General features: G+C 40.2%; 1 protein-coding gene across 1 annotated transcript; it reads right to left on the reverse strand.

Moving 5' to 3' along the window:
- Nucleotides 1–9,375: 9,375 nt before the first annotated feature.
- On the reverse strand, nt 9,376–12,851 carry LOC148035687 (putative inactive receptor kinase At3g08680). Its single transcript, XM_087677695.1, has one exon. The coding sequence runs from the start codon at nt 12,728–12,730 to the stop codon at nt 10,301–10,303; it is 2,430 nt and encodes an 809-aa protein (XP_087533821.1). The 5' UTR covers nt 12,731–12,851; the 3' UTR covers nt 9,376–10,300.
- Nucleotides 12,852–15,924: the final 3,073 nt, after the last annotated feature.

A 15,924-nucleotide genomic window follows, 5' to 3' on the forward strand; every position in this document is an offset into this window, starting at 1 on the left:
TCCATTAAAAGTTATGACAAATTTGTCTCAATAAGCATGTGGGGGACTATATGTTATATCCATAGTCTTCATCCAATCTTTTCATTGTAATGTTGATCAAAGTAGTACTCTACACCCCCACTCCCTAGCCACTCTAACAAGTCCCTCCAGTTGTTTTCTATTTTTTAGGCAAAAAGGAAACTAGGGGTTAGATACCCATCACAATGACTGGGGTATAAAAGGTATAAGAGACTCGATTTAGGTTATCCACGTATAATCAAGAATTGACTTTTCACCTTCTCCTTCAGCTTTCATGGCTTCCTTCCTCTTTCTCCCTTCTTTCCTTTCTTTCTCTCCCCTCTTCTAGTCTTTCTCTCTCTTCTTCTTTATCTCTTTCTCTCTCTTCTTCTCATTCTTCTCTCTCCTCTCAGCCCCATTCATTACAAATCAAAGATAATGCAAAGATGGTCTATGTGTTGTCTCTCTAATTTATTAATGACTAAGTTATCATCAAATAATACAATGACTAAGTTATCATCAAATAATACAATGACAAAGTTTTGATAATCAAGAAATAATTTATTCATCAATTATACAAATGTGATAGGTTTATTTGTAATACTGAAATCCATAATAACATATTTAGAATGTCAAGAATATGTCCTAAATACTAATTTAATTTTCCAAATCCATTCTATTTTGATGATAGCCAAACTTAAAATCAATTTTACTAAAGATTTTAGCTCCTTATAGTCTATCTAGTAGGTTATCCACTTGAGGTATTGAATATCTATTCCTTGTTTGATGCCCTATGGCCAATTCATATTTGATAAAATTTTATTATGCTTCTCTACCAAAAGTACAGGTGCTCCAAAAGGGTGATTAACTCTACCAAAGGTACCGGTGCTCCAAAAAGTGATTAACTATCTCTAATTGATCCTTTTACTAAATGTTCTATCTTATGGTCTAAATATTCTCAAGGAATTGTAGTGGATAACCTTCAGCAAAACAATGTTTATAGGATTCTAGGAAGCTTTTCTATGCATGAGTTAAAGTAGATGATTGTGAAGACTCTACCTTCTTAGAAACATAAACCATGCATGCCTTTTGTTGTATCATAAGTACTCTCTTAGTTTGTGTGTGACTTATTAAAGAAAATAATTCTACTTCTTGGTTATTAGTTAAAGAAATGGATTACACTTGAAATCAAAAGTGATGATGGGGTGTAGGATGATCTATATTAGAATTATGTTGGTCCCTAAAAGGTATAACCCAATATGATACATGAAGATTGCATAAGTGCAACTAAAAGTCTCAATTTTCTATATGTGAATACATAGTGACTTCTAGTTCCTTAATTTCCCTTGTGCCATTGTATTTAATCCCTTAGAATGACGACTTGACTTTGTATAGTAAAGGGGTGGTTTTTGATTGTAACCTCTTAATTAGTTCTTTAAGATAAATTCATGCCAACTAGCATTGTTATGTACTATGCTCATTTATAACTCTTTAAGAAAACCTTTCACAAAAAGTAAAGCATATAAATGAATAGGCACCCTTGATGATTGCTTTTCTTGGTTAGCTACTCCTTGTTATATAGAGTTGATAGTCCAATCAGGTGTGCACTCTGGTAGCTCATCAACATTATGAAGCTCACTACGGTAGTCTTTTTGAGTGGTAATTTGATATGATAGTTACCTAGAATATGAGCAAGTTTACCACATCAATAGAAATGTGACATTTCTGTTATGTTATGCATTGCTGTAGGTAGCTTGTGGCTTTTATTTAGCCTCTCTAGGTTTCTATTCAATTTCATTTTTTAGGTGGAAGATTAGGTGCACATGAACTTGGAAAAGTACCAATATGGAAATAATTGAAAGGCCTTTCTAGGTTATGGCTCTTACTTAGATTCTAGTTTTTTTAACCTTGATTGTTTGGTTGTTGATATCAAATTAGTTATGTGATGGTCTCGAGCTTTTTTAGCTACATGAGCATTGGATATGGTATCATAAATAGAAGAAGACTAGAGCATGTTAAGTTTTTCATAGATGCTTGTTTAAATTCCATCTTCATATCCTCTTTAAAGTAAATTTTTAGGAATTATCCAATGATTCTCAATAGGAAAAGTCTTTGCCAAAGTCTCTTAGTATAGATGGCCATGATATCACCACCTTGTCAATAGATATTAGCCAAATTCCACCTTGTTTGAAGATGAAATCAAGGAGGTGGAAAAGAATCATTCACCTTTACTTCAAATTCATTTCAAGTAGTAGGATGGTTGGAGTTAATGTCAACTAATGTTCTACCAAAGCAAAGCTTTATATATCATATATATTGGTTATACATTGAGTTTTATCTTCCCCAACCAAAGATTCTTTCTGCAAGTGGTCATCAAACTAGCTCAACCAAGACAAAACAAATTCTCCATCCTTTTTGCCATCAAATTTAGATGGAAAGACTTATGTGTTAGGGCTTGAATTCCATTGTCTATTTAGTACTATTTCATACCCTAGTACTTTTATGCATGTAGGCTTTTTGGATCAACATGTAAAGCAACTTTATATGTCATATGATGTTTCACCTGAAAGTTAGACGCAGGTCCTAAACATCAAGCAGTTGTATTCGATTGGATGTTATGTGATCATGGATGGAATAGGATTCATGACAGTGCCCTGATGTGGTTCCTGATGTTTGATCATATTGGTCTATGTTTGTTTCTTGAGTATTAATGTTGTTTTTCTTTCAAGTTATTCAATCATGGATGGTTCTATGGATAGCAATTTTGTGTTGTTGAATATGATATGTGTTTCATATCTGAGTGTCTTTCCTAAATATTATATGCTTATAATGGATGTAAACCTGTTCAAGAAGTTTCTTGTAGTATTTAGGTCATTTCAAGCAAATCAATGTGTCTTAGGTTGTTATGGTGTTTTGAGAGTCCATAACAATTTGGTGGTCCCTACTAGTTTCATCGAAATAATTTCTTGATTTAGGCACATACCTAGAACCAATTTTCATGAAATTAGGCTACAAGATCAGGTGGCAAGAATGCTGATGGCATTGACGGAGTATCAGGTGCCTTCTATGGGCAGCATTTATGTCAAACAATTACCCTTATCTATACAATTCTATTCTTACCAAGAGTAGATCTCAAGAATTCAGGGAAGCCCTAGCAAGATAGCAATAGCAGGTTGCAAGGTTGAATGATAGGAGTGGAGCATAAGTCATGGAGGGCAGGCTAAATGAAGCACAGTTTATTGATGCAAGGCAGACTTCTTTGGAGGGGGTACCTCTGCAGGTACCTTGACAACATTTCATTCCCCTGCCACTTCAATAGATTCTCCCAATTTGTCAGATGATGAGGGAATATTTCCTCTTGAACATTAGGATACTTCTCCTAGATAGGCACTTGAGAGGTTACAACATATAATACTGGGGAGGACATTTTTGTTATACGGAGTGCTAGAATCCCATCTCAGAGGTCTCTAAACTTTAATCCTTTACCACCTCAAAAGGAAGCTCAAGAAGCAAATCATTATGAATCCAAATCAACTTGTTAATTCGAAGCTTCGAGTATCTAAATTTTCAGGAAAAAACAATGAAGACCTAAGTGCAATATTGCATAATTTGAGACAAGGTGGACACTCAGTGGATTCAACCAGATGTATGGAGATCAGGTCAGGAAGCAATAGTTTGTTGCCACCTTGCAGGGGAAGGCCATGGATGGAAGACCATGGATGGGTTTTCCAGTTATGGTATGGCATCTTTCAATACATATGATGCTTTAAAAACAACATTTTTGGGCAAGTTTTGTAAGGATAAAACTCTGGGAGATATTTTAAGGAAGATCAAGAAGGTCATATGCTAGTGGAGGACCATGCCCAAGAGTTTAAGAACTTGCTGAACAGGTTAGATGCTGATGATGCACCTTCACTTGAAATGTAGATTGCCTATTTTATGAAGGGCCTAAGGGGTAAGATTAGGAACCCCATCGCCAATGTGGAGATGGGTCAAAATGATACATTGGACACATTTGATTAGGGCTGCTATGAGAGTGGAGAGGAGACTTAGTACCTCCAGATCAAAGACTCATAAGGATGAGGATTCTTCGGATTTAGATTTTGATGCAGGTTCAAATTCAAATGATTATTATAGTGACTCTGATGATGATGAGTCTAGTAGGAAGAAGCACAAGAAGAAAAAGAAGAAATTGGGATCACCTAGGACTAAGAAGAGGAAAGCAAAGGATAAAGATAAGAAAAAGGTAGCGGATAGCTAGCTTGATAAAAAGATTAAACAAAAGTTAAAGATATGGGTCTTTCTGATACCAAGAAGAAAGAAAGGTACTAAGAAATATGTTAGAGGAATGGTCATGAAACTAGGACTTGTTGGTACAATCCTAATGTGAGGATGGCACAGCAGATGCCAGTGATAGAGCCTAGGCTAAGACCTATTCACCTAGTTGCAATCAATCAAGTTCTTCTTGACACAATACCTTAGAGGCCCTTCAAGGGACCTAGAAGAATGCAGGCAAGACAACCTTGGGGAAATTTTCTGGCACAACAGCAAACCACCCAAATGGGAGCATACCACTATTATGGAGGTCAATGACACTTTGTTGGACCAAACTGTGAACTTTGGGCAAGGCATCAGACTGAGAGAGGAATGCCAATAGCAAGGTCCCGAAATGACAGAAGACTTGTAGAAGCATCTCATCCACAGCATACACCAGCCCCAATTTGCAGCAGCCCTCATTGAGTTACTTGATCAAGATACAAAAATGTGATTTCCTAAAGGTATAGATACTACTAGCTGTAAGAAAAATCAGCAAGAGGAGGTTCAAGACAGGGCAAAGGAGGTGTCGTATAACACTAATGCTGTAAGTATGCATATTCAATGTGATTTTTCTAATTGTATTCAAGTAGAGGATTGTCAAGAGGAAGCAATGGTCTTAGCAGTGTGACTAGAAGCCAAGTTGGTATGAAGCTTGATTGGCAGGAACAAGAGAAGACAAGGAAAAAGGCAACAAAGAAGATTAGAAAGTTGCAAAAACTTTCTCAAAATTCTGAATTTGATCAAGTTGATGATGTAGGGGATTTAGGTATTCAAAAGTCTGAGCTACAAGAGCATCTTCCTAAACAATAGGAGTATTTTCTTGAATAGCAGGATCAAGTTCCTAGTCGTAGGAATGATTCCCTAATAGTACAGTTTCTGCAAAGTTACAACAAGGAGGTTCAGAAGAGCTATTCCAAGCCCTAGCAAAGTGCTCTCTGCACTTAACCCTGGAGTAGATCTTGGATTTAACACTAGGATGATCAAGTGCCTACCATTCAAGCTGAGTATGCAGGAAGAAAACATGATGATGTCTTGTTGGATGGGGGTTCAGGAGTTAATATACTTCCTGAACATACATATTTCACAACTAAGCAAGAGGAGCTACTACCATCCCCATTTCAGGTCAAGATGGTAGGCCAAAGGAGGTTACAGCCTTTGGGTATTCTTTGGAAGCAACAAATTTGAGTGGTTGGCCTGAAATTTCGGGTGAGTTTTGTGGTCTTAAGAATGTTAGAAATTGGGGATTCTTATACAATGCTTTTGGGTAGACCATGGTTTAAATTGGCCAAATTGAAGCAGGACTAGGGGAATGAATATGTGTGTATTTCTAGAGGACTTAAGGAAATATGGTTGTCAACAATTAATAAGGTCATCTTGAAGAGTTCTTCTAGACTTGTAGTAGCTCAGACTATTAACCTTGTAGATGAAGTAGAAGATGATGAGGAGGAATTATTTCTTCATGCAAATTTAGACATTTATGCATTTTAAAATCCGTCCCTTTGCAAAGAATCAAAACGTTGTATTACTTTTCCATATAGACTTGTCAATCAATGTTTACACATCAATGTGTTTACACGTAGTTTTCAATCAATAAAGAGGTTGCGGATAGCACTAGGTGTGCTCTCTCAATTTCTCTTGAGGTTGTATACAAGACATTTTAAATATTTTGTACAAAGCTTCAAGAAAAATGGTTCCGCACTCTAGACACTTATTGTAGAGAATCATTTGTCGCACCATGGAAGTAAGATGCATATAATACCCACATGATCAAAAGTATAAGCTTGTTTCTCTATTGAATGGTTTAAAGTAGCCAGAACACATATTGCTTTACCTTGGGGACATTTATATTCTATAAGATGGTGTAGGGATGGAGTATGGCACTCATGAGGTGGTCTCATGGTAACACCCCTTGAGGAGCTCTCTCCATGACATGACATTCCACATTCATTGTAGTCCTTGTGAGTGTCTCAATCCACTTCTCAATATAATCATGCACTTGTGGTGGTGTTTGAGAATGCATGACTTGTTGGAACTCTAATTCCCTTTGTGCTAGCTTTTTCTTCAATGCCTCTTCTCTTGCATGCACATGCAATGGCATGCTTTGCAATGCCAATTCCAAATCATCACGAGTGATTGTTACACTATACACTCATATATCCTTTGTGGAATGGTGGATCTCCTTTGTTGAGAAGTCCACCAACTAGCCAAGTACAAAATGCATGTATAACATATTTGCCATGTAGAGAGGGGATTCAACATTATGAAAGGGTTGGCCAAACACTTCAAGGGTGATGCACACAATATTCTCTATAATGCCATCATGAAGGCATTTTCTTACTTTCCATCACCCTTTCTTGATCTCTATGCTCGAGCACGAACATATTGTCTTCATTTCTACACTCACTGTCTTGTTGTCCTCCTTCCAATGTACATGGGCTAGATTAGCCCATTACGAGAGGCGTTGGGCTATGCATTGGGCCTCCCTTTCATCCAAGACAATCACTAAAATCTTTAAGTCTTGTATACCTTTTGAGAACATTCGTTATATGCTATCTCTTCATCGTCATCACCCTCATCTCTCACTCATTGCCCTCTACCATGTTGCCTCTAAAATGGAAAGGTGTATGGGTGACTCTCCCACAAATTGATACAAAGAACTTTGATGAGTACGAGCAACTGCATGCAACACGCAATAGGAGACACAATAGCACAATGATAGATAGAAAATAAGTCACCGTAAAGAGATACAAGTACATAAAACATGTATATACCATGCTAAAGAGAGATAGTATCCCATTAATAAAGGCCAACAACACTAAACCAAAACTTTTTTCCAGATGGACAAATGTTGCAACAATTACAACCTTGGAAATTTTGGAATACCTTAAGTGAGATAGTGCACTAAGATAGTGACATAGTGCATTTTCAAATCTTGTGATGTTTGCCATGTCTAGACATGATATGCACTAGTGGACTTGGCCAACCCTCTTTACGCCATCATATTTGGCATGTTATTAACCAATTTTCAATCATGTCGAGTCCTATTCAAGTTGTCTTAGTCCCAAGTCAAGTCATTTCATCCTCTATGATGTAATGGCCTTCACCCACATGAAACCTTGGAAGTGTCTAGTCGAAATCATTGTCCAAATGTCAATTTGTCCAAAGTAAAAAATATGTCCATCCTTTTTCCTCTAAGCGGAGAGGTTTGGTTTGCCTGTATGAATGGTGCTATAAGGTCTAAGTTGTTATGCCACATGGTAGGTGGTTGTAACCTATATCCTCCTATAATAGTAGAACATCTCACTAGAAGAGGCACATTGAGTTTAAATCTCTCTCTCTCTCTCTCTCTCTCTCTCTCTCTCTCTCTCTCTCTCTCTCTCTCTCTCTCTCGTAACAAGTCCATCATAATAACAATAAGTTAAATTAAATATCATAACATTTTTTAAACTTAACATTCTAGTTATTGAATAGATATGATTAGCATTGAATGAGATCTAGTTTCAAGATATGCATATTGAGGTTTTAGTACCTTTTGTATTTTCAATGTGCACTCTATTTATATGAAATCATGTTGTGATATCATCTTTGTCATATTTGGGAGGTAGGTTATAGAATGTATAGAGATATCATACTTTTTGAGCATGTGTATATGGAATATGATCATTATATTACACAACCACCTAAGGTTAATTACTTTCTAGAGACATAGTTAATGCTATAAAATTATCTAGATATAATAACTATAGACGTTATTTATATAGAGCATAATTTTATCTTGTGTAAATATAATTTTATTTATCTAGATTGCTAATATTCCACTAATATTGATCTATTTAACTAGATCTTCAATGTAAACTATATTAGAATAATAGATTTACAATTATGAAAATGTTTTTTGTGTTTCTTTATAGGGCTTATTATGAAAGGCTTTCTTATTGTCCTCTATATGGCTTATTTTTTTATAAAGACAATGAAAGCAAAAGAATCACATGCATAAATGGTTGATAATGCAAAAAACAGATTGGTTATTTCTCACTCATAAAAAATCAAAGCTTCAAGAGTCATTTTGGGAATTTCACACATTTCAAACACAATGGTGATGGCCATATCAAAACTTCAAGATTTGACACCCAATCGTCTACGTAGCTATTACAGCACCCAAAGGCCTCATACATTGCAACCTTATTTTCTACTCCATTGTATATCTTATTTGCATGAGAGTATGGTATATGGGTGCATATATGTGACATAATAGTTCCATAATGGAGGATGGGAAACCATATCTTTTTGTCATGGGGGGCCTTCTAATGTATTTTATCTTGTCTTTCTTAAATTATTAACCTCTGTTTTATGAGGTCATATGGTTTGAGGTTTCAAGAAGCTATGTCCATTATTTCTATTGCTAGGGTTAAAAGGATGTGTGTTATATCCTATGTATTTATATGAGATGATGTACATACACATGTATATGCATGTGCACACATGTATGTATATGAACATCATGCATCCTCATTCATATGTAGAAAGGAGAAGCAATAAATTAGGATTTTCATTAAAGTGAAAACTATAAAAATATTATTAAAAGTTGGTGTACCAAGTCTATGTATAGTCAATCAAACTTTTAAAATAGAATGGAAATGACTTTTTACACCTCAACAAGTTGATACATATGCACAAACTATAGCATCTATAAAACGTGGAGACAATCATCATTACAAAACCAATCATAGTGATTCCATGTACATGGATAGAGATATATACAAGCCAGAGCACTACCTTTGAAGGGAAAAGTTTTTCTTCAAAAAGGCAAAAATGTCTTCCAAAATCTTCTTGATGTACATGTGCCTATGGAATTCATATATGTATCACCTTATTGACAATAGCTAAAATACTTTAGTGCTATGATACAACAATGATAGCTCACTAAACCTCTTGAACAATATATCCACACAAATCTTTTATGCAAAATACACAAAGAAACTTTCTATGCTTAAATACTAGCATTTGACAACAAAGTTTATTGCAATGGATAAATGTCAAGATTGAAGTCTTCTTTTTCAATGCTCATTAGTCTCATGTTTGAAAGAGTATCTACAATAATTGAATTCCGAATGGGCCTTGAGCCGTGGGTTAATAGAATGACTACAAGAAGCCAATAAAACAATGAGAAAAAGAATGTAACAAAAAGAATATGTTGTGTCAAGTATATGAGGTATACAATTCAATGGGCTTCTCATGAAACCCTCATGAGTGCTTCCGTTCACTAAACGAGACTACAAATTGAGAGGAGAGCATTTGTGGAACAGATATACATCTCAATGGGCTTCAAAATGAAAGCTTGAAATGGAAAGAGTGGCCAATCCCTCCAAAGAGGTGTGCAACAAGTAGCACATTTGTCATTGGAATACGTGTCAAGTAACTGATGATGGTGGTTTGCTCTTGAAAGAAAAGGAACAACGAAAAACAATGAAGGCACGAAGGAATGATTGAAAGGTGCTAGAAGCACAAGGTGTGTGAGAGGAAAGAAGGAATGTTGATGAAAGGCTGCTAGAAGAGTGCTAGAAGAACAATGGGTGTGAGAAGGGGTATCTTTCAAGGGGGATGATGAAAAGAGCATCTTGGTGTGCTAGAAGAGGAGTTTTATGGTATGAGGAAGGTATGTGATGGAAGCGTGATGAAAAGAGGGCGTTGGTGTGCCTAGTAGGCTAGAAGGATAAGGGGAGTCGGGACCTTAGGTGGGAAAAAGGTATGTAGGTATACGACAGACCTTTTGGAGAAGTGGGTGGCTTGGGGGTGATAACTAACATACGTAAGAAGTCGCCCGCCGGCCCTAGGCGGGTAAGCCTTTCTACGAGCCGAGAGAGAATCTGGACGCAGGGCGGATTCACACTGAGGTCCGGTTGGAACGTGAGGAGAATAGAGAAAGAGAGAGAACCTGGATAAAGGGTGGATTCACACTGACGGCGGGTTGGAACCTAAGGCGGCGTCACGCTAGGAGGGGCCGATCGTCGGGCCCCGGGCTGCGGAGCGGGGAGCTGCTGGCGCTGGGGCCCACCTGGAGGCCTTCCAAGATGCTGACGACCTCGGACAGGGAGGGGCGCTGCCCGGGCTGCTCACTCAGGCAGAGGATGGCCAGCTGCAGGGCGCGGTCGGGATAGTCCGGGAAGGGGCAGGTCTGGACGGCCTGCCCGTCCAGGACCTCGCGGCCCCGCCCGTCCCGCTGCAGCCGCGTCACCCAGTTCACCAGACTCAGCTCCCGCTCCCCGATGTACGACACGGGCTTCTTCCGAGTCAGCAGCTCCAGCAGCACCACCCCGAAGCAGTACACGTCCGTCTTCTCCGTGTACCGCCTCGTGGCCCTCAGTTCCGGCGGCGTGTACCCCGGCGTCTCCACCCACAGCTTGCCACCTGTCACCATTCCCACCAGCCCGTAGTCCGCCACCACCGGAGACGTGTCCTCCCCCACCAGCACGTTGCTCGACTTCAGGTCCTTGTGCAGCACCCGCGCCGCTGCCCCCCGGTGTAAATGCGCCACCGCCTGCGCCACCCCTACCCCTATCCTGAGCCTCCTCGCCCAATCCAGCGGCTCCACGTCCCCCCCGGGCCCCCTCCCGTGCAGCAGCTCGTAGAGCGTCCCGCTCGGCATGTAGTCGTAGAAGATCACCTTCTCCGCCGGGTTGGAGTAGTAGCCTCGTATAGGCAGAAGCGTGCTGACGTGGCCGCCGCCCGCCGCTTGCTCCAGTGCCGCTATTTCCCTCTCGAAGACGGGCTGGGAGATGGGGTTGTTGAACACCTTGACCGCCAGCCGGGTGCCACCTGGCAGGTCCGACCTGTACACCGTGGCGAAACGCCCCTTCCCGACCACGTGCGCTGTGTCGTAATACCCCGCGTGCGACACTATCTCCTGATAGCTGAACTTGAAGTTCCTTACGTACATCTCCAGCTTGGCCTTCCTCAGATTGTCTGTCAGGTCGGGGCTATACCTGCTTGGCACCGGCACAGCCGGTTCTCTCCTCGGAGCTGGCCTGCGTGTGACGACGATAATTAGCAGCGCCATTAGGAACAATAATCCCACTCCCCCTACCACGGCACCTATGATTATCTTCCCCTTCCTGCTTAATCCGGATGATGATGACGATGATCCCTCCTGCTGCCTGCCATTTCCAATAGCTGGTGCTGGTGATGGAGCAGGTGCTGCGCATTTCAAGTCAACCAACGGACCCCCGCAGAGAAAACCATTGCCCACAAATGATAACGCTGAGAAATGTGACAGTACCCCATTGGTTGGGACCTCCCCTGATAGATTATTATACGAGAGATTGAAATTAGTCAATGACGACATGTTGCCTAAACTCGGAGATATGCTCCCATTGAGACGATTGAATGAAAGATCGAGTGTCGTTGTGCTATTGAGCTGCCCAAGCTGATCAGGCAATGGACCTTCGAGGTCATTATTGCTAAGAATTAGCTCTCTGAGGGACGATAGTGATCCAATGGAAGAAGGAATTCCCCCCTGCAAGTTGTTGTCTTGCAGATGCAAGTATAAAAGCCGACCTAAATTACCCATCTCCTGCGGAATAGAACCATTCAGCTTGTTATATCCCAGATAGATAGCAGAAAGCCGGGTGAGGCTCCCCATGCCACTGGGTATTGCCCCAGTGAAGGAATTGTATGCAGCTGCCAGATACAGCAGATTCCGAAGCTCACCAATGTTGGCAGGAAGCTCTCCTGAGAAGCTGTTATTCTCGACCAACAGAAACCTCAAGGAACCAGAAGCTCCTGAAAGGGTAATGCTGCCATTGAAAAAGTTGTGCCGAAGCCGGAGGCTCTTCAAGGATGGGAGAGAGAAGAGCTGCGGGGGAACAGGACCTGTGAGCTGATTGCTTTCAAGGTTCAAATCCTGGAGCATGGTAAGGTTGCTGAAGCTGTCTACAGGGAGCGCACCAGAGAAGCTATTGAAGGAGAGATCTAAGGTGGTGAGGTTGGCGAGGCGGCCGATCTGAGGAGGGATGGAACCATTGAAGGCATTGCCGGAGAGGTAGAGACTCTGCAAGCCTGAGAAGTTGCCGATGGAGGGGGAGAGGGAGCCAGAGAGCTGGAAGCGTGAGAGGGACAATGAGAAAATGGAGGAGTCGTTGTTGCAACTGATGCCGGTCCAGGTGCAGAAGGAAGTGGATTCGTCGGCCCAATCGGCGAGGTGGTTGAAGGGGTCGTGCCAGTGGCGCCTGAGGGAGAGGAGGGCCTGGTACTGGACGGCGTAATGGGGGGAGGAGGAGTAATATTGAGCAGAAGATATGGCGGGGAGGCTGAGGATCAGGAGGACGAGGAGAGGTAGCAGAGGACAAGACATGGCCGCAGCAGGGGAGGCATGCAGGGGGGAAGGAAGGAGTCCTCCACTACAGTAATGATAGAGCATGCGAGAGAGAGAGAGAGAGAGAGAGTCAGTCAGTCTAGACAGAGAGTGAGAGAGAGCGCGTACCGAGCGATCCGGTAAAACAAGAAGCCCCCGAGGGACACCCGTCACCTACCGATTTGTGGCTGCACTTTGAAATGGTGTTTCACTCTAGAAACATTTGAAGCTTTTATATTCCTAAGGTATTTTCCTCTTTGCCTTATGAACTATACTTTTCCCATCGGTGTGTGTTGAACATATCCTTTTCGTAAGCGCGTAATTGTGCCAGGAGAATGGACCCATTTCGCCCCCGTCCCCCCCCCCCTTTGGATGAACAGTCAACGCCAACCAGTCAATAAATATGCCAGCGGCCCGCCGACCTCCACGTCAACTCCTCCTACTTACGTGGCACTCCCTGACTAGCTCCCTCCGGATCAGTTTTCACACGATTTGAAACGGTTCCAGCTAACTCTCAGAAATATACACTTTGCTTTTTCGATCTTTCCAACTCATAGAAACCGCCTCTGTTGCATCATCCGATTCTTGTTTTGTAGTTTTAGTGTAGGTAGTGTTTTGTGGTTTTAGTGTAGGTTGTTTGTGGTTTTTGCATAGGTTGAGTTCAATGGGTGTGTGGGTTCAATCCCCAAGTTGCCAATGTAGGTAACAAAATTGATCAATGATTATAAGACCGAGGTTTAGGGTTCCACAAAGTGTCTAAGTTGGACAATTTCTAAATTCCTTCAAAATAACCTATAAATGTTTAATAATGATTTGCTTTTTCCAACTGATAGGCACCCCATCCATGCATCATTAGAATCTTGGAACCAATGTTTCTGGTTTTAGTGCTGGTTGAGTTCATTGGGTGGGGGGGCTCAAACTAGGGCTTGCAGTCTCAACCAAACACGATCAATTACTACTTATCGAGGCTTAGTTTTATGCAAAGTGCAAAGATTAGACAACAACCTATACATTTCTTTGGAAAAACCTTTAAACATTTGTAGAAAGGTCATTCTACACATGGCAAATATGAGAGGGGCTTTGCATAAGAGCAAAGTGGTGCTTCTAAATGTAACTTTACCTAGTGAGGAAAAGTTTACTAATTGTGCCCTAATGCATTGTGGAAATAGGTGAGAAACTCGAGTGTGCTAATGCTAGAATAGTTTATGTGCAAAGGGATTTTGGTTTCTATATAGTTACATTCATTTGAAATGCCACAGAGCCTTCTAAAATAGCTTAAGTTGAAGATTGATAAATTGCTTCCTCAAGAATGATATTTTTTGTAGTGCGACTTAATTATATATTTCATCAAAAGGGTAAAGTAAAAGTTTTTACAACATGGCATGAAGCCATTAGACTAAGCTTTTTGCAAAAAGGCTTGTAAATCCAGTGAGAGCTTCTAAGCTGCTTCATCAACACTCTAATTTCCAAAGTTAGTAATTCCTAGCACTCATCATCAGGAGGTTTCTTGGGTCCTCTCCCAAAAATGTAATCATTTCTTCTCCCCCATATAAACTTGAGAACAACATCACTAATCGTGGAGATTAGTTTCCTTTTGGCTTCATTTAGATTTCTAAAATCAGCAAAAAAGGCAACAAACATACTGAATTGATTCTTGAGGTTGGCTTCATGCAACAACCGCTTGATTCTACTCTAGATTGGCCTAGTGTGGACACATTGCCAAAAGAGATTTTTTTGTCTTCTTCCACTTTATTGCAGAAGGGGCAAAGTGGTGATATTTGCACATGACAAGCCAAACTCTTCCTCATTGGTAGTCTCTTGAGAAGGAGACACCATCTAAATACATTTAGTTTGTAGGAAGGAGTGTCTGATCACACCCTCTTCAGTCGTGTTACCCAAGTGAGCAACCTTGTATGCAGAAATATCTTCTTCCATCTGGAGGAGACATTCATACTTATGATTGGATTCGAGCCTACAAAGTCTCTTTGCTTCCTACAGTGACCACGTATTTTACCATGCTATGTCTCTAGGGATTGAATCAGAGGAATAGACCTTGGCATGATTGAGGTTGGCCAATCATCCCTGACTTCTAGGAGTGTGGAAGTAAGCCAACCCTTTTGTCTGTTGGTCAACTGAAACTGCTCCACTATCCAATCAATAACAATTTGGCTTTGTCTTTGGTAGGAGCATCCAGGATGCAGTCTTAAATCTGGTTTTCTCTATAGATCACACTCTAAGCCTAAGTACGGACTTTGTCCTAGTCAATATAGACCTAGACAAAGCCTATGATAGGATTAGTTGGTCTTTCATAATAGGTGTCCTAAAATCACTCAAATTTGGGCCAGTATTCATTAGTGTGGTACAAGCTTTGTTTAAAAATGCCTCAAAAATTATCTTCATAACCATGCAATTCACTATAGAAACTTCAAATATCATTCACTACAAGTTTAAAATGTGCCAAGATAAAGACAACTTAAATCTTCTAATCTCGTATTTGGCAACAAGGTGAAAACTTTCACTAGGTAGATCAACAATGATCAGAAGGTGAGAAAGTATGGCACATAAGAAGAGATGTAACCCTTTTTTTTTAAAGTGCAACTTAAACTAGCAAAAGCTTGCGATACCTCGCTCTTTGAGAGCAAAGGGAAGCAACTATGTGAAGGGAAGGAGCTACACATAGTTGCTTCCCTTTGCTCACAAAAAAATACAAATGATATACTCACACCTTAAAGAGAGAGAGAGAGAGAGAGAGAGAGAGAGAGAGAGAGAGAGAGAGAGAGAGAGCATGACTAATTATCCATGAGTACTTTAAATCAATCTCATCATGCATGCTTTTCCTTCTACTAATATGTGGCCCTCATCTATCTCAATGAACTGAAGCTACAATCCAAGCCCTATATTTTGATCTAAGCCTACATCACATTCTTACAAATGATCCAAATCAACCATAAAAATATATTGGAGGGCAGCTCATAAGTATGTAAGTATATCATGACATGGGTTCAAAGGAAGGAATTCTTTAAATATTGCTTTTATGCATTTTTTAGTTATGAAAGGGTGCCATAAAAAAGTATCATTTAAAGATTGAATAGAAAAGGGGTGTGTTCTATTTCAAGGAAATCCACAAAAAGTGGTATTGCCTTATATACATGTAATATAGAAAGCTTACATATAGTGAACCCTATATAAAAATATATAATCCAAATAGAATTTTATAAACCCTCCCTCTTTTTCTCTCTTACTATGAGGTGTTCTATGAG

This window comes from Lygodium microphyllum, chromosome 5 (assembly GCF_053477565.2).
Source record: "Lygodium microphyllum isolate KBCC chromosome 5, Lygodium_microphyllum_v1.1.10, whole genome shotgun sequence".
In the NCBI taxonomy this organism is placed as follows: domain Eukaryota; kingdom Viridiplantae; phylum Streptophyta; class Polypodiopsida; order Schizaeales; family Lygodiaceae; genus Lygodium; species Lygodium microphyllum.